General features: G+C 36.4%; 1 protein-coding gene across 1 annotated transcript in view; it reads left to right on the top strand.

Annotated features, from left to right (window-relative positions):
* The window catches only part of PARP8 (poly(ADP-ribose) polymerase family member 8), a 175,274-nt gene that overhangs the window by 141,282 nt on the left and 7,692 nt on the right, over window positions 1–26,300 (top strand). The window contains exons 15-25 of the mRNA XM_082835521.1: window positions 2,807–2,899; window positions 9,289–9,414; window positions 10,905–10,970; window positions 13,821–13,888; window positions 15,674–15,722; window positions 16,842–16,954; window positions 17,192–17,264; window positions 18,878–18,947; window positions 21,523–21,596; window positions 22,725–22,794; window positions 23,659–23,743. Coding sequence (XP_082691647.1) covers window positions 2,807–2,899; window positions 9,289–9,414; window positions 10,905–10,970; window positions 13,821–13,888; window positions 15,674–15,722; window positions 16,842–16,954; window positions 17,192–17,264; window positions 18,878–18,947; window positions 21,523–21,596; window positions 22,725–22,794; window positions 23,659–23,743 — 887 coding nt within the window. The remainder of the gene's footprint in view (window positions 1–2,806; window positions 2,900–9,288; window positions 9,415–10,904; window positions 10,971–13,820; window positions 13,889–15,673; window positions 15,723–16,841; window positions 16,955–17,191; window positions 17,265–18,877; window positions 18,948–21,522; window positions 21,597–22,724; window positions 22,795–23,658; window positions 23,744–26,300) is intronic.

Genomic DNA, 26,300 nt, shown 5'->3' with positions numbered 1-26,300 from the left:
CTGGGTGAAATTGGTAAAAAATCATTTGAGACAAAGTCAGGGTGGCACATGAATACCTAGGATTGGCTACAAAGTGTGGTGATAGAATATTCAAATTTCAAATAATTATCTTCCCAAAAAATTATCTTCCAATCTAGTTTAGCAGAATATTTTATTTCATTTTCATTTATATTGCATAAGGCAACAATTTGGTACCAAAATGGTAGTTTCTACTTATATTCCCTGAATATGTGTGTGAACACACATACATACATACATATATTTTAGGATGATCACAAAGTAAGTATAATTAATTTTCCAGGGTTCAAATAAAAAAATAAAAACCAATCATTACTCATATATACTAAATGAGCCTTATCCTGATGTTCAGCTTTGGGATTGATGGATTTTAGTCATAAAAAAGTTATTTGGCAGTAGTAGTATCAAAAACGAAGTACCTTCTGTGTCTCTGTTTACTTCCTCAGTGAACTTTGGGTGTCTGGTAGAGTACACGTATTAATTCCTATGGCCCTTTACGATTTCCAAGGTTTATGTTTCCCGAGTTCTTGTTTGTGTATAGTTTCACTATCCTCAGACACCAGTACAGTGTTTGACACTATAGTAAATACGCAATAAAATGGTTGATGTTATTATTTCAGACCATACCATGCTCCCCTAAAGTAAACAAAAGAAGCAACCCAATGTCAGCGGGGGAAGTTGAGGAGGAAACATACATGCACATACACATGAAAAAATAGATTAAGAATAGGTTAAATGGTAAAGTAAAAGAAAAAGTAGTAGAAATTGAACAGTCTGCTCTAAGTATATCCAGATATATGCAGCAGTATATATCGCTTGAGGCTGGTTGAAGAAATTTTTCCAATTAGTTTCCTACCATAGGTAGTTTTTCCTGATGTTTCTGAAATAGAATCAAACTGTCCTTTTAAGGCTGACAAAGGAAATATATCAATTTATTTGTTTTGAAGATTCTCTTTGGGGAATGTCAATCAGAAATCTTTGTGTGATTGGTCCTGCTTTTTGTCTGCAAAGCTACCATGTGGGCCTATTCTGAACACAGAGGATGCTCAGAATGGGGCCATCCTTCCCCACTAGTTAAGCAGTAGATGAAACTACCCTCTGAAATGAGTGAACATAGGAGCAATGGCACTAACAAATGCGGCTGTCTGCTGTGCCGGGCACCACAGGCTGCATCGTGTTAGGCCTCATCAGCTACCTAATGCAATGTAACTTGGGAGATAAGATAAATCAGACAGATGACACTGTATCAGATTTGAAAGATGAGAGCTCTTCCAAAGCAATTGCAGAGTGTATATTTCAGTGCTGTTGACTCCAGGAGGTTATTGAAGTCAAAAGTCTTTCCAACAAAACCAATCTTTCAAGAGCTGGGTAGCAAGTAAGCAGAGTCATGCTATTTCTTCCAGAGAAAATTACCTAGGAAGAAATGGAATTCTCCTCTTTATATTTGTTTTACACAGCTTTGTGGTTAATTAGTATATCACCAGCTTAGGTATCTGCTTTTTTTTTAGTGCATCTCATGTGCAAATGTGTATTAAGCAGGCGAGGTGGATTTTCCAATTAAAGGATATTTTCATCTATTGCTAAATCATTCCAAGTGCAAGTGCCTAAAACTAACTAAAATGAATTTTTTAATCATATTTGTGACTCTGTATCAATAAATGATTATTTACTAATTGTTACCTAAATTTAGAAATTTAATTCTTTAAAGTGATATTTCTTCCCTTTTCCCCCGTCCAGTTTTATTGAGATATAAGTGACATACAGCACTGTATAAGTTTAGGGTGTACAGCACAATGATTTGTCTTACATGCATCATGAAATGATTACTACAATAAGTTAGTGAATATGCATCATCTCATATTAATGGAAAATAAAATAACAAAAGTATATTTTCCTTGTGATGAGAACTCTTATGACTTACTCTCTTACCTTTCATATACACCAGTGTTAATTATATTAATTATGTTGTACATTATATTCCTAGTAGTTATTTATCTTATAATTGGAAGTTTGTACCTTTTGGCCACCTTCCTCCAATTCCCCTTCCCCCCACCCCTCCACCTCTGGTAACGGCAAATCTGATTTCTTTTACTACGAATTTGTTTGTTTTTGAAGTATAATTGACTTACATACAACACTTCGTTAGTTCCTTGTGCACAACATAGTGATTTGAAATTTCTATACATTACAAAATGATCACCATGGTAAGTCTAGTTACCATCTGTCACCGTACAAAGATACTGCATTATTACTGACTACCTTCCCCACACTCTACATTTCATCCCTGTGACTCATTTATTTGGTAACTGGAAGTTTGTACCTCCTAATCTCTCTCACCTATTTCTCTCATCCTACCACCTACCTCCCTTCTGGCAACCACCTGTTTGTTCTCTGTATCTATGACTCTGTTTATATTTTGTTATGTTTGTTCATTTGTTTCTTTTTTTAGATGCATGTAAGTGAAATCATACAGCATTTGTCTTTCTCTGTTTGATTTATTTCAATTAGCCTAATGCCCTCGAGGTCCATCCATGTTCTCACAAATGGCAATATTTCGTTCTTTTTTATGGCTGAGTAATATTCCACTGTATTTATACATATACCACATCTTTATCCATCCGTCATTGGGCACTTAGGTAGCTTCCACATCTAGGCTATTGTAAATAATATTTCTTTTTAATATTCTAAAACTTTGCATTTTCTATTTATTATGAAGAATGTCATACATTTAATTTAGGAATTGGAGGATGGGGAAAAAATGTTGAATTGATTCCCTTTTCTTTTGTAGCCTACTGTGTGTGAACGAGAGCTGTGTGTATTTGCTTTTCAAACCCTGGGAGTAATGAATGAAGCTGCTGATGAAATAGCAACTGGAGCTCAGGTAGTAACATGTGATACTAACTATTCTATATTTTTATTTGAAAAATTTATTCTGATCCACTAGCTAACTTTACCTTTCTTTGGGATGACTTTTTGATAGTTTCTTGATAGATTAAGAAAGCAAACCAGCATTTGATATTTCTAGATAGAAACTAAATTTTGCCAGCTTTATCTAATGTGTGTTTTTTGTCCTTTTGCAATTGCCAAGAGGAGAAGTTAAACCAACTTTAATTGTTTGAAAAATAATTACGTTTCTTTCTTATATGGTGAAATTGAGATACTGAAACCCTTGCACTTGCATTATGTAATGTTTATTTGTAAAGTTATAGTGCCATAAAATGGAAGCCAATTTATTTTTAAAACTTAGGTGAAAAGATAATGGACAGAACATGTAATAAAAAGAGAGCATTCAATTTTACAATAGCAATGTTTATGACATAGGAAGGAAAATATAAAAACAAAGAAACAACTTGAAAGTAGAGAAGCATCCCATGTTTCTGGAAAGGAAAAAAATCTGTTGTAAAGATGCCAAAATTTATTACTTCATGCAATGTCATTAAAATTTCAACTAGTTTTTGTTCATTTATGGAACCTGACTGAAATACTAATAAATAGATGAGAAAAAAATTACAGAAAACAAAAAATAATGAGTGTTAATTGAGGCTAGACCAACCAAATACAAAACCATATTATGTAATCCTATGATATTTTGAAAAAATATAGTACTGGCAAAGAGTAGAAAGTCAGATTATCCCCAAAATAGGTCAAGTTATAAATACATTTAATACATATTAAAGGAGGTATCACATTATATTGTAAAATAAAAATGGTTTAGTGAAGGTGGGAACAAATGACCTACAACATGGGGGGGAAAACCGGTTCTCTCTTTATGCTGTGTGCAAAAACAAATTCCAAATGGCTTAAAGAATAGTTTTGTTTAGAAGTATTATACCCACACTAGAGGAGGGTTGAATTAAGCGTGCACAGCCTAGCTAGGGCCTCAGGTTCATGCATTTATGCAGATACAAAAAATCATGAAGAAAAATATCAACAGATCTGAGTCCATACATACTTCACACTTTTTACTTGAAAAAATAGTGAACGCTAAGAGCTAACACACTTATGAAAAAGTGTGTGTTTTGCTACAAACTTAATTACATAGAAGCTCATAAAAATTGAGACAAAAAACATGAAGATCATCACAAATTAATAGAGGAAATGAATGCGCAATTCACAAATATGGACCTATAGTTAGTAAAGAAACATGAGAAAATACTTAGTCTCACTAAAAATCAAAGGAAGCAAAATGTAAAAGAATTGTATAAAATTCACAAAGATGGGTGGAAAGAATGATCACGCAACAGACATCTGGTCATTCTTATAGTAAGTATCAAATGCCTGCTATGTAACAGGCAGTACACTAGACTAAGATACAACAGTTAACACAGACAGCCCATGCCTCATGGATTTAGACTCCCTTAACCTCGTTATTTCACTGATTACCTAGACTGAGATGCATCCACTTGATGAAATTTTAAGGACCATATTTGTGATGTAATGAGCTATAAATGAAAATAATGCAAACAGAACATTGATCATATGCGATGTGAAAAATGATTCCATGATTAAAATAAATTTTAAAAATGCAGCTTAATATTGCCCCATACCCAATGTGCACAAATTTGCATACTAAAAGCTCTGAGAATCCCTAAAACTGAAGAAAATGACTAGCCTATACTTAGAGGGTTTCTCAAATGTATCTATCCATGGTGAGTCTTTATCTCTTTTTAAAAATGGTAACATTTTTCTCATCCCTTGAAACTAATCTTGCTCAAAAAAAGGTTCTTTAATATATGCTATTTATAGCTATGTAAAAATAAACTTTACACAGGTGTGTGTATGAGTGTACATATGCACATACATGTATATTTACATGGATATATGTGTGTATATATATGTATAATTTTTCAAGTAGTATAGTAATATTTATGCATTTTACTGGAAGTAAAATATCCCGCATACAATTTGAAAAGGGAAGGAAGTAAAGCCTAGAAATAAGGAATAATTGATTAGAAGGAAAACTAACATATTAACAGTAGGCTAGGTTGAAAGAATAATAGGTGCTTTTTCCCCTCTTACTATCGATACATCTCTAAAAATAATGGTTCTTAAAGTGAAATTACTTTTGGATTATATAATGATAGTAACAAGGCACAAATACTCGATCAGATCAATTCAGTGATTCAACTCTAAAGATCAGTATCCAAAAATCTCAGAGAATTTAGTGATTCTACTCCAAAGTCAATGCGGAATATTCTTTTCACCACTTTAAAGGAGATACCCCAGTATTCTGGTTATAATACTGGAGATTACATGGAAATGGATTCCTTTTCTAAATAAAAACTATATCTCTGTAGCCTTGTTGCATCAGTTGACTCCTGAATTTCTAGTGGTGCTCTGAGGAGCTCTGGAGGTTGCAAGAACATTCTTTAGAGGAATCTGCAGGAGGCTGCGCTGTGATGAGAGTGTCTCAGCAGCTGGGATTCCAGGCCTCCGAGTACTGCTTTAACCAGAACAGCAGCTCCATTTTATTCTTTTATGTTTTGGGACTCTCATATACAATTTTCTTTTTAAAAAAGAAAAGATAAAAGGAATTACTCTTGAAATGTTTGAAGGCCATTAGTCTACAATTTTAAATTCACTTCTTTTCCAGAATACATTATACATCATTTTACTCTGTGGAAAAATTAGCATATGTAAATAGAGCACAAATCCAAACAGTGTAACATAAACCTTTCTTTGTTCAAAGATTCTGAACGCTAACTCCTATAACAGATAAACCATAAAATTAAAGTGACTTAACATGGTAGGCTTTTATTTCTAACTCACACAACTGTTCGGTTAGAATGTTTGTTGGGCAACTGTGTGATCACTGAGGGAACCGGATTCCGTCCACCACATGAGTCTGCTGTCTTCAATACTGGCATACAGTAGAGGGGAAGGGAGAAAAGGGGAGAAAGAGTGCCTGTTTCTTCATCAGCTCAGCCCCTTTCCACTTTCTGTCCATTGGTTAAAACTAGTCTTATGGCCTGACTTAAACAAAAGGGGTAGAAATGTCGCTTGCAGTGAGTTGCTTCCAGGCAGTAGCAGCCCTATACCTTGAAAGCAAGGAGTATGTAACTTCGGTGGACAGCAAGGAATTTTGCCAGGGTAGTTACACTGTTTCTTTTCAGTTAGGTTAAGACATATATTAACAAAAATATTCTGTTAATTAACTTCTTTACCCCTACATCCATTATTTTCATTATAATTTACTTAAGTCCGCTAGTGAAACTATTGGCAAAACTATGCATTTGCTTTTTTTGGTAGTTTTGACTGTTTTGAAGCGTTGGGCACAAGGTTTTTAATTAAAGTATTTGATTGAAAGGGGAACATTATTCAGGTTATTTTGTATCCATTTGTGCCTTTCTTGTTGTAGTGAAAAACACATGATGTAAAATTTACTATATTCATCATTTTTAAGTGCACAGTTCAGTAGTGTTGAGTATATTCACATTGTTGTGAAGCAGACTTCCATAACTTTTGCATTTGCAGAACTGAAACTCTATACCTGTTGAAAAACTCCCGTTTTCTCCCTACCCCCATCCCTGGCAACCAGCGTTCTACTTTAGATCCTTCGCAAGTGTAGGCATATAGTATTTGACTTTTTGTGACCGGCTTATATCACTTAGCATAAAATGTCCTCACGGTTCATCCATTTTGTAACAGGTGACAGGCTTTTCCTTCTTTACGGTGAATAGTGGTTCATTATACGTGTATACCCCATTTTGTTTATCCATTCACCCGTCAATGGATATTTTGGTTGCTTTCACCTCTTGGCTGTTGTGGATAACGCTGCTGTGAACATGGGTGTGCAAACATCTCTTCAAGATCCTTCTTTCAATTCTTTGGGACATATACCCAGAAGTGGGATTGTCACTTACAGCAGGATCATATGGAATTTCTACTTTTAGGTTTTTAGAGGAACCTCCATACTGTTTTCCACAGTGGTTACACCATTTTACAGTCCCATCAACAGTGCACAAGGGCACAAATTTCGCCAGCTGCTCACCAACACTTCTTATTTTCTGTTTTTTTGATAGTAGCCATCCTAATGGTTGTGAGGTGATATCTCACTGTGGTTTTTATTTGCATTTCTCTGATGACTAGTGATGTTGAGTATCTTTTCATATGCTTTTTGGCCATTTGTATGTACGGCTTAGAAGAAATGTCTATTCAGTTCTTTTGCCCATTTTAAAATTAAGCTCATATGATTTTTTATTGTTGAGTTATAGGAGTTCTTTATATATTTGGATATTAACCTCTTATCAGATAAATTATTTGCAAATATTTTCTCCCATTCCATGTTGTTTTTTCACTCTCTTGATTTTGTCCTTTGATGCATAAAAGTTTGATAGAGTCCTATTGTCAATTTCTGTTTTTGTTGCCCATGGCTTTGATGTTGTATCTAAAAAATCACTGCTAGATCCAATGTCATAAAGCTTCCCCCTGTTTTCTTGTAGGAATTTTACAGTTTAAGGTTTTATGTTTACATTTTTATTCTATTTTGATTTAATTTTTGTGTGTGGTGTAAGATAAGGGTCCAGCTTCATTCTGCTGCATGCGTATATCCAGTTTTCCCACCCTCATTTGTAGAAAAGACTGTCTTTTCCCCATTGAGTGGTCTTGGCACCCTTGTCAAAGATCATTTGATCATACATACATGAAGGGTATGTATTTTTACAAAGCTTCAAATGCATCCTATGACATATAATTTTTTAAGGTATTTATAAGATTGTACCAATTCATGGCCCCAAAAGTTTCAGAAAAGGCTCTTTTATGTTACTGATGATTCTTTCTCAGGATTCTTGCTTGGGTTTTACTATATTAGGAGACCAGATAATGCTGAAGAGAATTTGTATCTGAGTTACGGTGCATCTTTCTGGATGAGTATGAGTATGGGAGAGGAAAACAAAAAGGAGGGTTTTAATTTGTCTTTATTGTTATTATCTGTTGCTTGGAATCCAATTTACTGCAAACACACACACACACATAAATGGAATAGTGTGGTAGAAACATATTAGCTGTTTCAGTTCTACTGTTTTCTGAGTAAGTCCTGTGGGTATCTATGTCTGTGTACTTTGGAATGTGTTACTTATAGATCCTATACCCGATGGCTTGAGTGTTGCTAATTATTTTAGGTCACTGGAAATTCTGGATGCTGTGATTGGGTGGATGTGTTTTGTGAGTATACACACAACATAGTGAGCCCTACTGTCATTAGGTCAAAATACCCCCTCGTTAACCATAAGAATCAAAAATTGTCCTACTCTTACTGTGCATTTTTTAAATGCCTGTTTCAAAACTTTCTGGAAATATCTTTCCCTATAAAGATTAAGTCAGCTGCTTCCTTATGAAGTCTCTTGTCTTTACCCTATAGGTACGTCCGTTCTGATGAGCTCTGTCCGTTTAGACCATATCGGCTTTCTTGATTCAGTTGCTAGAGCGTGTTGTTTTTGGGAACTAGGGAGTAGGGAGGGGAGCCACGCTCTTGACTGCTGTGTCGCCTTGCCTCTTAGTGAATTGTGCGAAGGAGTCATAGACGCGCATAGGCATAAAGCCATCTTATTTAACAAATCAGAGGACATTAATAGCCTTTGTCAGAGGAGAGTAGGAAGAAGTAAGATGGTGTCAGGAGATTTACTGTCCTTGGGGCATGTCAGATTCATTTTCTGCAGTTTCCTTCCCCCGGAATGGTTTCTCCCCAGTTAGTCACGTCTCCGTCTCCCACTTCGCTCAGGTCTCTGTTGAAACGTCACCACATTTCCTGACCACGCTAAAATAGTCCCCCCTATGGCTTAAGTCTCTAATGCCAGCTTTATTTTTATCGCATTTAACACTGCCAGACACTGTATGTCTTTAAGCCTATATTTAACTGATTTTTCAGCACATCTTCTCCATTGAAAGGAAAATTTCACGAGACCTTTTCAAGGACCTGCCTTGTTCATTGTCCTTCCACAGAACCTACAACAATGTTAGCATGTAGTGTGTGTTAATGACAAAGACATGTTAAAGACAGATACGAAGACGTGAGTAGTTGGAAGCAACACATATTAGTCACTTTAATATGTGTCACTTTAAATAACACATATTAAAGTAACTTTAAATATTAGTTACTTTAAATTAATAGTCAGGTTTGGTCAAATTTGATCTAAAGTCACAAATTACAGATTTCAGAGATCGCTAGCCATCCTGAATCTTTCCTAATTAACTACCATGAGAGGGAGAAACAATGGCAAAGCATTTGATAAAACCCGAAGGGTAGTAACTATCTTATGTATGTATTTCAAGGTGGTAGATCTACTAGTATCCATGTGTAGGTCCGCATTGGAATCTCCTAGAAAAGTTGTCATTTTCGAGCCATATCCTTCTGTGGTAGATCCTAACAATCCTCAGATGCTGGCCTTCAACCCGAGGGTAAGTAGTCGTCCTAGCACGTCAATCACAAGTTTCCTTTAACGATAACTGAGATTTTGGTCTCATTAGCTTTCTTCTTTCTTAGCTAAATTACTGTCTCATCGTATCCATGATCTGTCACGAACTCTGTATCCATTTAGCAAATATGATTCTTTCTCCACAAATTTGATTTACTTCCACCTTGTCTTTCATGTATCCTGTTACTTCTCCTCTCCTTTTCTCCTTTAAAATCATTTTCCTAACTTTGCCTTCATGAAACTAGACCCATTTAATCCCCTCAAATTCTGATCTTTACACATCCCATCTGCATGGAAGGTAGGTAAATAACTATAATAAATTGGTTTATAATGGTCAATATGATTATTTTAATTTCATCATATATTTTTTGAGATTCTAACTTATGTAATCTCATTTTAATTTTAAGGATCATGGGTTAAGGGACAAATTTTTCCTTTTCTTTTGTACTTTTAGTTCATCCTCTCTTGCCCTCCCCTCTCTCCCTCCCCAGTTATCTGAAGGTTAGTGAAAGTTTATTTCATATTGTTGATCAACTGACATTTCTTGAGTAAACAGTTTTATAAATATTCAGGGAAGTTTGGCAGAATTCTTCTGAAATAACATGATTTTCAAATTACATGAGAGCCCAAATTGCCTTAGTTTCTATTACTATTCCTCTTGAAATCATTTTATGGAAACAAGGACTATAGAAAATTCTCCTGGAAACACTTTCCCTCCTTCATAAGTGGCAACAGTGCACATATTTTCAGTGTGCTTTAAAATGAATTATCAGTTGAGTGTATGGTGTCATTTACACACTTATTAATCATACTTGTTTGGTAACAATCTTCCAATCAAAAGGAACTAAAAGCAAAATGAAACTGTAAGATTTAAAGTGGATTTTTGTGTTTTAGAAGGATTCTGTGCTTACTTTATTCATCATGGCTTAATTTTTTAGTGGTGACAACAAGAATCAGGAGCCTAATATCTTTTGTGTATTTATAGCTTTTCCCCTGTAAGCTGAACATCATTTTATGTATTTACACTAAGACTGGCATTATTTTCTTTTTTCTTCCCTCTGACTCAGTTATAAATCCTATGTCCTAGAGCCATCTTATTAAAGTCTTCCCTTTTTTTTTTTTTTTTTTTTTTGTGGTACGTGGGCCTCTCACTGCTGTGGCCTCTCCCGTTGCGGAGCACAGGCTCCGGCCGCGCAGGCTCAGCGGCCATGGCTCACGGCCCCAGCCGCTCCGCGGCATGTGGGATCTTCCCGGACCGGGGCACGAACCCGTGTCCCCTGCATCAGCAGGCGGACTCTCAACCACTGCACCACCAGGGAAGCCCAAAGTCTTCCCTTTTGTGTACACAACACAGTCATTGCTTTCAAATTGACCCTGATGGAAAATTCAGGTACAGAAATAATATGTCTCTCAAGTAACGTGCAGACTTGCAAAGGCTTACGGTGAATACTATTTTTTCCCCCATTCAAACAGAAGAAGAACTATGATCGAGTAATGAAAGCATTGGACAGCATAACTTCTATTAGAGAAATGACACAAGTAAGTTTATCATCTTGTGGTCTTGTACAGTTCAGTTTTGCTTGAGTGAAATTATATTTTTAAAATATCTGAGAGTACTGGCCATGTGGTGAAATGTAGACTTTTCTGTTATATGAGAGTATAATTAAAATCATAAAAAAATGAAAATTGTTTTGTACTAGGATGTCTTAATTAAATTACATCAGTGTTTTGGCATGCTACCACTGTGACTTTGGAGGGTAATTGCATAATCATAATCCGAACGCTCGGCTCTCAAACTCAGACAAGAATTTGTTGGAATATCTTAAGGTAAAAGTTAAATCTGGTACCATCTTCCTCGACTGCCAATTTTAATTAATGGTAGTACTTTCAAAACATTTTAATGTTAAAATCAAAACTAATATTCTGTCAAATGTAAATTACACGTAAATAGTTTAGATGTAACACAGAATCTCAAAAGAACTTTGGAAGACACCAGACTCCTTGAGAGCATGAGTTTATATTTTTGACCATTAGGGAGGTTTTGGTGGAAGAGTTTGATGAGCAAGGATCAGGGTTTATTATGAAAGTCCAATATATCCCTGGGCAGGAGTCCAGCACTTGGAAAAGCACATTTTATTGAATTATTGAGGCCTTTCTACTGCCAAACACTTGGAGAAAGGTTTGAAGCTCATCATTATAAGTAGAAATTAACAATCTAATTGACAATGCCACACATTATGGGTTGAGTTTGCATATGGTGGTTTCAAGGCTTGCACTGCCTCTAGAGGCCTTTGCAAGTTTATGGTAAGTATTACTCTGAGTCATTGCCTTTCTCTGGGGAGGGAGGGAACAGTGATTTCTCCAGTCTTGGGGCCCACAAAGCTTCTGTGCCACTCCCCCCGCCCCCACTACCCCATCTACTCCATTTGCAGATGTGCATCCAAAGTACATGTTTTAAAAAGATTTATTCTTTCTTAAAATTTATTTATTTTATTTATTTATTTTTTGGCTGCATTGGGTCTTCATCACTGTGTGCGGGCTTTTCTCTAGTTGTGGCGAGCAGGGGCTACTCTTGGTTGCGGTGCACAAGCTTCTCATTGTGGTGGCTTCTCTTGTTGTGGAGCACGGGCTCTAGGTGCACGGGCTTCAGTAGTTGTGACTCGCAGGCTCAGTAGTTGTGGCTCACGGGCTCTAGAGCACAGGCTCAGTAGTTGTGGCACACGGGCTTAGTTGCTCCACGGCATGTGGGGTCTTCCCGGACCAGGGCTCGAACCCATGTTTCCTGCATTGGCAGGCAGATTCTTAACCACTGCACCACCAGGGAAGCCCAAAGTACATTTTCACATTCCCAAATTTGATTCTTGGTTCTTTTGATAGTCATTTATTTATAAAGTCAAATACTCATTCATCCATTCAACACATGGTATGTGTCAGACAGTGGTAAACAAGAGATCCTTTAATTCACAAGTTATATTATTTGCTTAAAAGCCGTCATTCTTTCCACCTGTTTTTCTGTGCCCTTTCTACATTATCAGAATTCCTTTTCAAGCAAACATTTATTATTTGTATAAGGAAAAGAAAACAATAAATGCATTTCCACTTAGGGGGAAAAAAGAACCTATTGCAGTACCTTACATACAATTAAACATCTTTGGTCACCAAAGACTTTGGTATAGGATATTTATACTATACCGTAGATCCAGAGCATGCTTGCATCTAAAAATAGCTACAAACCCTGACTCTGGGATCAGCTCTGTGCCAAGAAGTGCTTCCTTTATTCTGGGTCATGTGTAAGCTATTTTAATAGGAGGCGATGGAGATGATTGCGTGTCAGCTTGGGAAGTTGGAGGCCCATGTGGTATAATTTGCTCATCAGTGACGTGGCCTGCAACCTTGAGCAAGTTGCTTAATTGCTTGATGCCTCAGTTTCTTCATTGCCAAGATGGCAAATAGTAATGTTGCCTTCTCCCTCAGTGTACACTTCATAGGGATGCTGCCAGGTTTTATCCTGTCAAATTCTTTAAACTTCTCCAAATAAATATAACATTATACTGGCCTAAATTGTCACAGACAGATTGCCTTTCTTTCTAGGAATATGTTAATTGTCTGGGTGAATTCCTTTTAAATATTTGTTAATTGTTAATTGTCTGGGTGAATGCTTTTAAAAGAAGGGGTCATCGTCTTATGTAAATTTTGTCCAATTTTCTCATGTAAAGATCTACCCGAAGTCAGTACCCTCAGATATGAGCATGAGTAGTAGCTATTACAAGTTTCACTTTAATGTTAGTTAAATGTTAAAAATGTCAAAGAGAAACCAGACACTTGATAAAGGTGACAGGACAGATTTATTCAAGTACTGCAGTAGGGGAGAGAAACTTGCAGTGAGAGCTGAGATCACCTCCGAGTAAGGCAAGGTGACCGAGATTTTTAAAGTGAAAACAGAGAGGGAACAAAAACGGGCTACAGAGAAGTGAAAATAAGGGGGGCTCTGGGGAAATGGAAATTTCAGTGGGGATAAGAGAATTACTGAAAGGTTAACTGTATGGGTTGGTACCTTCTGTGTTTTAGCAACATTGGGTTTTCTTGAGCAAAGACTCAGCAGTGGTCCAGGGACTTCCAGCCTAGTGCATGGAAGCCAGGCTAAAATTCCATTGAGCCTCTTATCAAAACGTTCCGGCAAGTCCTTTGTCCTGCATGGAAGGTCAGAGTTCATATCATCTTGGGGAGAAGCAACTAGGGTAATGGCTGCCATTATCATGTCACAACCACAAGTCTTCACATTTAACTGGATAAGGCATACCTGTTCAATCTGATTTTCCTTTTGCAAAAAAAGAAAAAGAGAAAAGAATTTTTAAGAAAAATCAAAACGTATAATGACTTTTTTTTCAGGCACCGTATCTGGAAATCAAGAAGCAGATGGATAAACAAGACCCCCTTGCTCATCCCTTACTGCAATGGTATAAAATTTAGTTTTCCTCTTAATGAAAACAGCATCACTTCCTACTGCCTGCTTTAAGAAAAAAAAAAGCCTATGTTGCAAGACCTGCAATGCTACAGTTCTACAAGCCTATGAGGCCTGGGGATTTTACAGTCCAAGAGTCCTTAAGGACTCTCACTTTAATTAAAATTTGGCCATCACAAGGGGAAGAAAGTGCTGTCATATGCACTGCAGGGATATACGATGCAGTCGACAGCAGTTTGTTATCTATCATTTTAAAGATTTTGATTGGTTAGATTACATGGTGAAGCCATTTTGGCTCATTTAATTTTCTAGTGTGATAAAACTAATTTTCATCTAATTTTCTGTGTGATAAAACTGTTTCAAACACTTACTGAAAATCTCTCTATAATGTGTGTTTTGCATAATTTACTCCCTTAACAAAGATAGTGTAAATTTGATAAACTCTGTGTTTGATGACTGCAGATGAGGCACTGTTTCAGAGAAAGTCGGGTAAGGCACACAGCATTAGTCCAGGCTAACCCTAGAAAAGAGGGGTTAGGCTATAGTTGAGGGGTGGGTTGAGAGCTCCCCTTGCTCTACAACACTTACTTCAAATAATTTGCCCTCTGGTTTCTCATCTGCAAAAAGAAAACAGTAGTACATACTCACCTACTCACCGTACCTATGGGGGTTTTAGGTGCGTCTCTTTGAAATCACTGACAACTGAAAGACTATGGAATTTACCATGATTATCAGGCAGTAATACAAATGTAAAGATTATAAGAAATTGGTCTGAATGAGTACTTGTTCCATGCTACAGCCAGGAAGTTTTTAAAAAAATATGTAAAGATGGGCAAAGGAGGAAGAGGCCACCTCACGACTCTTAAATACTTAACTTTCACTTAGGCAGAACCTTACAAAACACATTTAATGTAGTCTAGTAAAACCATGACAAAAGTTAGGTTTTAGAAGTCTTTCTTCTTTGTATCTTTTATAATCTATTTTTAAAATTCTGACGAATTGAGTAAAATAACACATAGTTTTTATTTTAACTTTTAAAATTCTCATATTAAGTCATATTCAAAATGAAGGTAAAAATTTCAAATATCTAATCTCTTTCTTTTTTTCCCTGAAGTTAGCCTGATTGTTCACTTTTAATTATTTGTGATCATTTCCTTCAGCTTGTTAGTCACTCTTCCTTCAAGGAGGAGAAAATTTACCAACATGTTTTACAATTTTTTTAGTTATTATTTTCTATACTGCAAAGCATAAAACAATTCGTCCTTTCAGATACCTGAGGTTTTGATTTTTTTTCAACTTCATTGTCTACATATGGTGAACAACAGTTTGTATATAAACCATTGTATGTATCAGCACAAATATCCTCAAATATTTAAAGAAAGGAAAAATATCTTCATAAAAACTCATTCTTAGTTAGACAGTGTAGGGAGAAGCAGATATATGAATCAACTTCTAAATTTTGTATTTAGATTACCATTATTTGAAAGCATATTCATGTTCACTTTGCTGACATCTAAGGTTGTGGTTATTAAAAATTATATCTCTTAAGTTTTAAAGAGCTACGTCTGTGTTTTCAGGTTTAAGTATCTTGTTTATTATATCAGCTCTTTAAATTGTTTCAGGAAGCAAAGCAAAATGATGTAATTAAGTAAAATTGTTACTCAATTTAGTTTATGTCACAGCAAAAATAAGTTTTAATCACTTGCCAACTGAGGGGAAAAACACTTTAAATATATGTGGCATATATTTGTGACTGATGGCTTATTTTAATTAATTTCAGGGTTATTTCAAGTAATAGGTCACATATTGTGAAACTGCCAGTTAACAGGGTAAGTTGTTTTTTCACATATACATACAGAAATGTGAGGGACACTTACTAGTCGGGAGAACTGACCCCTGTGATTTTTAGGCAGCCTCTCCAGGAAATGGAAGTTAACTCAGGCCAAGCCTAATTCTTCAGTTAGAAATGACCACATGCGCCCCAGCTCTAAGTTTCTCCAAGATATCAAATTCAATTTCAGGCTGCTGCCCTGAACTTTTAAGTAAATGAGTCAATGTGAAATCATTTAGTTATTCCACATGTGATAGAGAGGACATTATCTAGAGATTGACCAGAAAAAGGTGATGTGCTTTTTTATCATTGTCAGTTTAATGTTGGCACAGCTTTACTTTTCTATATTGGAGAAGATATTGCCTCCAGATAGCTTACTTATCGGCCTAATATGCTTACAAAATAAAGAAAAAGCTAATGGACTCTGATTTCAGTTCTGATCGTCACCTAGGAGCAGTATCTAAAATCTCAGCTCACCCATCTATGAATCTCTAAACTATGAGATTCCTATATATTGGATTCCTGTATAAGTACATATATTCTTAGGTGAAAGGGCAGCAGTTAGAAAATTTTGTTAAGCGACTGATTCAAAAGACTTTGTTTCAATTTTTTCCATGAGCAAAGTGGGAAACTATAATTTGAATGTAGGCAATTTCTAATTTTACAAATATATGTAAGTAAAGCATGGTGATGATAATTTTTGCAGTTTTAAAATCTTGAACTAACTTTTCTGCTTAGCAAATTCAGATATTTCCCCAGTTGAATAGCTGGTGGATACTTAGGGAATTCAATAATAAAAGTCTCAAAAAGAAATGTAATTAGGAAGGCAGATCTGCTTGAATGTGATTACATAGCATATTCCAAAGCTAAATATAAATGACTTTGGATTGTCTGTCTCCTGTTCCTTTTCCATTAGCCTAAAGAATTATCCTTCAAATCAGCAATTCCATGCGATTTATCATTTATGCAGGGTTTTTGTCAAATGAATGCCCTATTACTCTAAATTATTATGGTTTGAAACTAGATAATTCTTAAACCAGTAAAGTTTGAAATTGTCATCAGCCTGATTGTATGTTAAATTTGACATGTTTTCCTGCATCCTTATTTTAAATGGCAGCAACTGAAGTTCATGCACACTCCCCATCAGTTCCTTCTTCTCAGCAGTCCACCAGCCAAAGAATCCAATTTTAGAGCTGCTAAAAAACTCTTCGGAAGCACCTTTGCATTTCAGTGAGTATGGCTTAATGTTTAGGGGTGTGTGTCACCCACTTAGTCTTCCAGAAATGTGCAGGGAGGAAGTCATCCTCTTTTAGTAGTTGGCTGTTAGCACTGGACAGTTCACTACACGATACTTGATTAGGAAACCCAGAACTCTGAGCAGGCACTATGACTTGCTGTACTGAGACCCCCATGAAAAGGTCGTTGATTTTTGATCTTGCTTTTTCCTCCCCCTCCCCTGTGCTTTAGTGGCTCGCACATTGAAAACTGGCACTCCATCCTGAGAAATGGTCTGGTGGTTGCTTCTAATACGCGACTGCAGGTAAATTTTCTGCATGCTTTAATGAGACTCGTTATTCTTCAGTATTGGAGTTCAGTAAGCAGTCCGTCCTGGTGGTGTTTTCACTTGCAAAAGGGGATGCGTGTATGCTTTAAAAAATTACGTGGATTTTTCTAATAGGCATACGTAATTTTCACAAAATAAGTCAAGCAGAATTGATCTGTACACAACATAGGGATGAAAAGAAAAAGAAAACTGAGTCCCCCTATGAGAAAATAGTGAAACCACTTTAAACTTAATAGAAAAAAATTAGCACAAAAGAGGTAAAACCTTACACAAATTCTCTCTGCTACTCCAACTCAAGTATTTTGAGCACAACCTCAGTGTGAATACTTTAACAGAAGAAAAGGTAGGGCTAAGAATAAGCAAAATGGAGATTGGACACCAAAGAGCCATCGGCTACCTGCTTTTCAGCCCGCAGGGCACCCCATGGGCAGGATACTGTGGGTGTGGTCTTCATCTTTATTTACGCCCTTCATCTCCAGCATCCCACCTCACTCTCATTCAGCTGATTTTCATCTGATGATGTAAGGAGGTCAGGAGATGAAATCCTCAACCCGGTCACCTGTGCGAGATCTCATATTCTGATGACAGTTGGGATGACACAACTAAATATAAATGTTCATAAATACACATTTAATATAAATATAAATGTTCATAAATATAAATGTCCATAAATACGTATTTATTGAATTAATATTTGGTGCATACTAAATACGGTATGAGGGCCCTAGAGCATGGAGATAATAAGAGACAATTTTAATTGTTCTGAGTAGTAGACTGGTCGAAGAGTTTCAGTTAATGAAACTCTCCGTAACTTGAAAAATTTAGAGGAAGTAAGGAATGGGATGACAGGGCCGTATAATGAAAATCTAAGATATTTTGTTGATATACTAGCAGATGAGTCCTGATCAACCTTCTGTCACATGTGTTTCAGCCACGTTTACTTTCAGTATTTTAGAGTCATTAACATAAAAGCCTACCCCAGGGCTTCCCTGGTGGCACAGTGGTTAAGAAAACGCCTGCCAATGCAGGAGACAGGTTCCATCACTGGTCCAGGAAAGATCCCACATGCTGCAGAGCAACCAAGCCTGTGAGCCACAACTACTGAGCCCGCACTCTAGAGCCCATGCGCCACAACTACTGAGCCCGCATGCCTAGAGCCCATGCTCCGCAACAAGAGAAGCCACCGCAATGAGAAGCCCGCGCACTGCAACGAGGAGTAGCCCCTGCTCGCCACAACTAGAGAAAGCCGCGCACAGCAACGAAGACCCAGTGCAGCCAAAAATAAATAAATTAATTAAAAAAACAAAAAGCCTACTCCAGTACTTGATACTAAGTGACTCTTTGTCATCAGCTGGGTGGAAACTCTTTACTAAGGATTTTTTCTGGCTGTCATTTTCCATATATCAATGCACTCTGAATTTTAAGAACAAGAATATTAGTACTCTTTTCAAATTAGACCTTGAAATCAGAGCTTTATCATTTTATTAAGAGCTAATGTTCCAGCATAAGACCAATGGTCTTCTTTTGTGAAATATTAACATTTGAAACCATAAACTGACGGTTTCCTTTCCCACCTCCTCTCATCCTAGCTCCACGGTGCAATGTATGGAAGTGGAATCTATCTTAGTCCAATGTCAAGCATATCATTTGGTTACTCAGGTAAGCTTGTATTTCATTTCAACCTCAAATATATTAAGTTTTTGTTGTTGTATATTCTAGGCACACTTTTTTATCGAGTGAATGAAGCTTATTTGATGTATTTGTATTAAATTCATTTGATAAATGTCAGAAGTAAAAACAAAGCTCACGTGTCAAGATGAATTTATAATACTTCCCCTAGCATATAAGATGGAGCATATGTTTTGTCAGTTCCAAAATTAATTTTAATTTTGTTTCAATAGTTTCTACATTTATTCCGTCTACAGTAAACATTGAAAATATAGCATGTACAAAATATTATGTAGAGCACTGAAAAATGTTTACACATTATATTAAAGAAGTTTTAAGCAGTATGGAAAACTTAGGATTAGAAAAACACCCTCAGAACCATCCTACTTATTGACAACTTCTTGTTAATATTTTAGTGAGATTGTTTGAGAAAAATATATTGGAATAAACTGAAACCATGTGCCGAGGAGGAGCCTCATAAATTCAAAATATTGAAAGAACGACTACCAAATTGTTAGCGTTCGTAATCCTGAGGTAGTAAAATTCAGGGTGATTTTTTTCTTTGTACTTTAAAAATTTTTGGAATATTTCACAATGATCTGTGTGATTTTTTTTTCTCAGAACAGAAACTTATTCTGTTTAAATATAAAATAATTACACCCATTGTAAAGAAATCGAAACTACACAGAATTGTATAAAATAACAAATGAAACATTTTCCTCCTAACAGCCTCAGGGTTTGGTGAGTTCCCCTTTAGACTTAAAGGCTTTTATATTCGTATACCTGCATAGATAGTTGGTTTTGCTTATGTGCTTGTGTTGTGTGGGGATACATGATTCCATTAAACAACTTCAGGAGATGTTGTTCACATGGTGCCTGGATGGTAAGTCTTAAGATCCATATATTATAGAAAAGGAGACTTAGAGAGATCTAATAACTAGGAGAACATTGAGGAGGCTTACCTGTCTGATTCTTTTGCCCAAGTTCACACTCTTTCAGCCACAGCAAGTGGTTTCTCAGTGTTCCACCTCGACCTTTCCCAGAGCACATGTCCTAAGAGGACCAGGTGGGCTCTGTATGCCTCTTCTGACCCAGCCTCAAAACTCACGTGGCGCCACTTCCCATGTACAGTATTGGTCAAAGCAGTCACAAGCCCCTCCACATCCAGGGGCTGGGGAATTAGACTCCATCTCCTGATGAAAGAGTGGCACAGTCGCATTGTAGAAAGACATACTGTTGAGAGATATTGTTGCAGTGATCTTTGAAAATACAATATGCCAAAATAAAACTAGGAAAATAAATAAATATCAGAAGAGTAAGATAGTATAGGAAATAAAATCATGTAGTTCAGTGGGAAAGATGATCAGAATCAGCTTAAATCAGACTCTAAATCTTTTTAAAACAGAACACAGTAAAAAAGTAATATCAAACCATTTTTAATAAATAAATACAATCTCAGCATAGATAAGGACAACACATCATCGAGTCCTGTGATTTTCTGCTTCTTATACGGGTGTACTGACTCCTTAGATGGGTTCATGGAAAGGTTTTTGAGGGATTCAGATGAATGTGAAATTGGTCTGTGTGAATGTTTGTCTGGAAAGAGGGTAGATAGCTTTCATCCAATTCTTTCAGTGTCCTTGATCTGAAAAAGAAAAGGAAGAACCTCTACAGTACGTTGAAGTAGCTTCATACTTGGTTTGGAGGGCTTCAGGTCTAGGAGTTAGAGAGCAGAACCGTCTTTCTGCACTAATAGCTTCGCCTGTTCCTCAGCTTGACCACACCCACTTCTGCCCCTTTGCGGGAATGTCTGCCTTGGGAAGTGCCTGCATCCACACCATTTGCAGTTTGGTCCGTAGGCTTTGCCCCATTTTCATTAAGCCTTTTATTGAAACAGCAGCAAACAAATAGGCTTCGCAACTTCAGGATAGTAGATGAGCATTTTTAAATACACTATAGCTACAAATCTACCTATTCTAAAACAGACAGGAATTTTAATTCTGTTTTGTCTGAAATATTTCACAGTAAAAAGCCATGGCATTAACAGGTTAAGGTAAGACTTGTGAGTATCATAGACACAAGGACTTAAATAGTTTTCCTTTATTAGGAGGAATAGTAAATTCTACAGGAATTGAGCATGAAGTTAAGTTGCAGTATAAATATATTTTTCTGAAATTGTTTATATTTTCCACCCCTTATCTTCTTCTAGTCACCAGATGGTAAGAATAAAATTTAGGTCCTAAATGCCTTTTAAAATCAAGTTTTAAGAATTTTCTGATTATATCAATTTTATGCAAGGGAAGGTCCTAGCCTTCTTTTCAATGCAAAGAAAAACAAAGTGTATTTTCTACTTTGTAACTTGACCAGGATTTCCAGAACCCACCAACTTTCCACCCTGCTTGCTCAGGGCACAGCAGCTGCTCCTTCAGGAGCCCTTTGTGATGGTCTGTGGCCTGATGCTGTCAAACCTTTTGCCTAAAGTGGAACTTTGCAGTGTAGATGGATTGTATTTTGAGCTGCATCATACGGCTTTGTCCCTAAATTATTATCTTGCTGATGTTTTTAGGGATGAACAAGAAGCAGAAGGTGTCAGCCAAGGATGAGCCAGCTTCAAGCAGTAAAAACAGCAACGCATCACAGGTGTTGTAGCTAATCGGGTGACTGCCTCTGATGAGTGAACTCTAGCTCCCTTAGCTGGCAGGACTTCGATAAATACTCAGGCTTTTTAAATCTGCAGAATTATCTTAAGTGGTCGTTACTCCTACAGGAATGAAACTCACCCTAAAATGCCTTTATTCAATAAATATTCAATAAGTATGTATTGAGCTTCTACAAGAGTGCTGGACATCTCCAAGATATTGGGCTACAGTGATCATCAGCGATAGACAAATCCTCTTGCTGCCTGCGTTCTACTGAGTGGATATAAATAAACTAAATATATATTTAGATAGAAAGAATGCTAGATGGTGGTAAATCTTACAGAGAAAAATCAGGGGAAAGGGATGTTGAATGCTGTGGGATGCAAGATGGAACTCGAATGAATTTTAAATGGGGTGATCAGGAAAGGATGCTCTGAGAAGGTTCTATTTGAGTAAAGACCTATAGGTGGTGGGTGCACGAGCCATATGGCTCTCTGGGAGAAAGAACACTCCAGGCACAGAGAAGGGCAAACACAGATCCCTTGTTGTTTCAGAGAAAACAAGCATTCTGGACAAATTAAAATCCATCTGATGAATAATGTGACTTTAGATTATTTTAAAAAGAGTATAGCTAGTCTAGTGGCTGAAAACAAAAGCAAACCCCCAGATTTTCTACATGAAATGTTTCTGAAACCTCTGTGGCTTAATGATGCTATAAATATGGGTTTGTTTTGGGTAGTTAGATGATCTAGAATCATTCATTTTAATGTTTGAAAAGATTATGCAACTTTAATTTTGTTTCCCTCTAAATAGAGATGCTAGGCTTCTGGTAAAAATAAATTTGAGTTCTAATTCTATGTTGTGAGGCTATTGAACTTTAATTTAGTATTTTTTAATTTGCTTATTTTTGAGAGTAATTTAATTATGATTATGTACAGAAATTAAGTGATATAACAAATATAGATTGACATTAAGAGAGAATTCAAGGATTTTGCTGCTGGTCGAGATAGACCTTTTTTAAACCTCTGGAGCTATCTTAGTGACTATTACTTTTTAATGATGATTCTTTTTTTTCACTTGAATGACTGTCCCATTTTTACTCTAATTTTTAAATTCTTTCCGACTTCAGTCACAGAAAAAAGGACAGCAATCCCAGTTCCTGCAAAGCCGTAACTTAAAATGCATAGCCTTATGTGAAGGTAAGTTGAAAGTTTTACAATTCTCATAGCGTTAATTCTCTCTCTTATCTGTATTTAAAAGTTTAAGTGTGTTTACAAAATGCTCACAATGGACTAGAGAAAGCTTTATTCCTTATGACCATCTCTAAGGGCACAAATGGAAAACACTTACAACAGAGATCATAAAGGTTAAAACCAAAAAGCAGAATTGGCAAGAATTCAACTAGTGCTATATTTTATTCTTGGCAGATATTTCAGAATGGTAATTATCTCTTTCTGATCAAGTATTGCTTTTCTCTTTTGTTAATATACCCCTTCCTCTTTATGTTGGTTTCTGAATGTATAATACCATAAAAAATCTGAAAGATGAACCAAGTGCTGAGTAGATAACCCAGTAGGCCTTTCTCATTCCTACACTGAAATTATTCTTCGATTCTGAACTTAGGACAGAAAATTGACAGGCGATTTGCAAGATCATATACTTTCCTTTGTTCTTGCTTTAAAATCTGACTTTGGCTAAAAGTTCATTTTTTTTTCTTGTGTTGGGAGTTTCAGTAGCCGCTGTTTACTGTCTTTCAAGTTTTTCAACGTTTGATGGTTATAGAGGACGCTAAGTTGCTTTCTACATAGTTCCCAAGTCAGGACCTATTTGCCACTATAACACAAAAGTGATTTCCTTCCTATTGTTATGCTAATCGTGTTCCAGACATAAAATTGTTACTTGGCATGTCATTGTTTTTATTTACATTTCTTGATAGCTTAATAAGGTGAAAGAAACATTTTCCATATGTTAATTTGTGCATGCATTTTTGCTTTTAGATTTCTAAGAGAAGGGATACAGTAACTTAGAATAAATAGTTCTTTAATTTTCTCTTCCATTTACAGTGATCACCTCACCTGACCTGCACAAACATGGAGAGATATGGGTCGTCCCAAATACTGATCATGTCTGCACACGGTTCTTTTTTGTGTAAGTGTAAAAACTTAAAATCCTATGTTACTGTCTTCTCCATAAGTGAGGTAGTAATGACTACATTATTCTTAGGTCACTTTAGCTGCCAAAATATAGCAGACACGTATTTTCTCATTAACTCAATGTTTTTGTTTTATTTTACTAAGCTGTGAAAAATGGGGGTGTTTAAATGCTATTAACTTAGAAGAATTGAAGAAAAACATGGTCTCTTTAACCACTATCTGTGTGTATGTATGTATACATGTGTATATAAGTGTATATATACATACGTACAGATCTTATATGTATCTAGATAGATATATACACACACATAAATATACACATATATTATCTATAGATTTAAAAAAATGTTAGACCTGGGAATGAGGAAAACAATAATGAGAAAGTCTTCTTCCTATAAAAAGTTGATCTGCATTCCATATGATATAGGCTGGCAATGCCGGGCATGTTAATGTGGGGTTTTTGACACAGCTATAGCGTAAGAGCTGCATCAAAATACAAGAGTGGTATTTTTCTTCCCTAAGTAAATGAGTGCAGTAGACCTGTCTGATTTTTACCCACCTTGCTTAACTCTCAACTTTTTCCCATGCCTGAGCCTTCCTCATCCACGGTCCTGTCACAGAAAGGACCTCAAGGAAGAGTTGAGTATATCTGTTTTGTACGTTTATGTAACTTTCTAAAAAGAAGCTGGAAAAATGCACTGACTTGTTTTATAAGCCATGTCAAAATGACTGTATCATGATTACTTCAATACATAGCATAGCTGGAGCAGGCTACATCTGCAGCATTTGATCTGTTAGCTTATTGGCTGACGGTTCACAATGAAAATTTTATGAACTGCCTGGTTTTCTTTTGGTTGGTCTGAAAAGTGTGATTTTCTTATGATCCAGATTTATATATTATGTATTTATCTATCTTTTGTGTTTATGTTACATATTAATATATAGATTACATAGTATGAGACATATACATACCTATAGATTTCATTCTTAGTGGCAAGACAGCAATGAGTATAGTAAAAAGAACCCTGCTGCTTCTGATCAGACAGTTTGTGTCTAGGCTCACCAGTTATTAGTGAGGTGACATTGGCCAAGCTGCATAACCTCTCTAAGGTTCCTCAGTAGATGCAATATAACATCATCAATAGATTACAGTAGAACAATATACCGGTATCAGTTAGAATCCCAACAGGAAACCACTGGCCCTTAAGGAACGAGATAATTTCTATCATTCACAGTTAGATCACTTACAAAAGTGTGATTATAGGGAAATCATAGGTCTAGGACAGTAACCTGGAGCTAGTAGCACCAGAGCTATTATACATCCTCAGGTCCAAAAAGATAAGAATAGGAAGCAGTTATCAGAACCTGGTAGGAGAGCCATTTCTAGTTCATCAGCTTTGACAGGAGTCATGGCCTTCAGTTCAGGGACTAGGCAGCCCAAGGTGACCTTGTGGGGCTGGAACCAAGCAAAACCTTGACCTCGCCCTCCACATTGGCCAAACTCTACCAGAAACTAGAGGGCAAGGGAGCATATTGACCAGGTCCATAGAAGTCACCCTCCTGGGGCAGAAGGCAAGGTAGAGAAGTGTACAGCCGTGGCTCTGGAGGCTCCCAGGATAGCTGTCTGCTTTTTAAGGTTATGATTCAGATTAAGGTATAGCACAGTGCAGGTCTCCACTGAAAGGCACTCATTGAATATTTTTTCCCTTCTTCTTTCTTGCTCATCTTGACTCTTATCCATTGTTAGAAGGTCGGCCTTCCAAAAGACGCCTCCAATCACAAAGTTATTTCATTGTGTGAGCTGGAGATTTTCATGGAAAAGTAACTCCAGAGGCCTTTCCTTAGCTTGTCGTTAATCAGTTAATCTGCTCCTTTTAGCATCTTGCTAAAATTCATAGTTGTTGAGCTAAATAACATTAGACATGGAAGTAGGCAGTAAACATTTCTCGTGTTACCTCTTGGCAGTTTTACATAAATTATATGTAAACTAAATCAGTGGAGGTATATGTGTGGGTGTGTGTATGTTAACTGGAGAGAAGGATTTCTATATTTCATAAGAAAAAAGCGAGGAAAGACCATCTGAAGAAAAGAGAAGAAAAAGCCTTCAGTACACTCAGATACTTTCCAAATAATGCAAAGGAAAAAATTCTATTAAGGTAATGATTTTCATTCTTTTATAAACACAAATGAGACTTCATTCTTTTTTCCTGCTCCCTCAGGAGAGAAGGAACTAATTAAGGAAAATTGATGAGATTCAAAACACATGAAAAGGAGAATCCATTCACTAATGTACATTCTAATTACAACCATCAGTTTTCCTTCTTTATAAAAGATATAATCACAGAGTTCTGCTATGATGTGCCTGCCTGGTGAATGGCACTATCTAGGAAAAGAATAAATTGAGGAGAAAGAAGTGAGTTATCAAATATACCATAATCAGACAGAAACTCAATTTCTATTCTTATTTCATCCTTTCTTTTTTTTAACACATTATGTGATCTCTAAAGTTAGATGCTTTGCCTGATGACTAGGATATAAATTGGTGAGGCCTC

This window comes from Leucopleurus acutus (genome assembly GCF_964270905.1).
Source record: "Leucopleurus acutus genome assembly, chromosome: 3".
NCBI lineage: Eukaryota > Metazoa > Chordata > Mammalia > Artiodactyla > Delphinidae > Leucopleurus > Leucopleurus acutus.
This window is presented reverse-complemented; position numbering and strand designations above follow the sequence as displayed.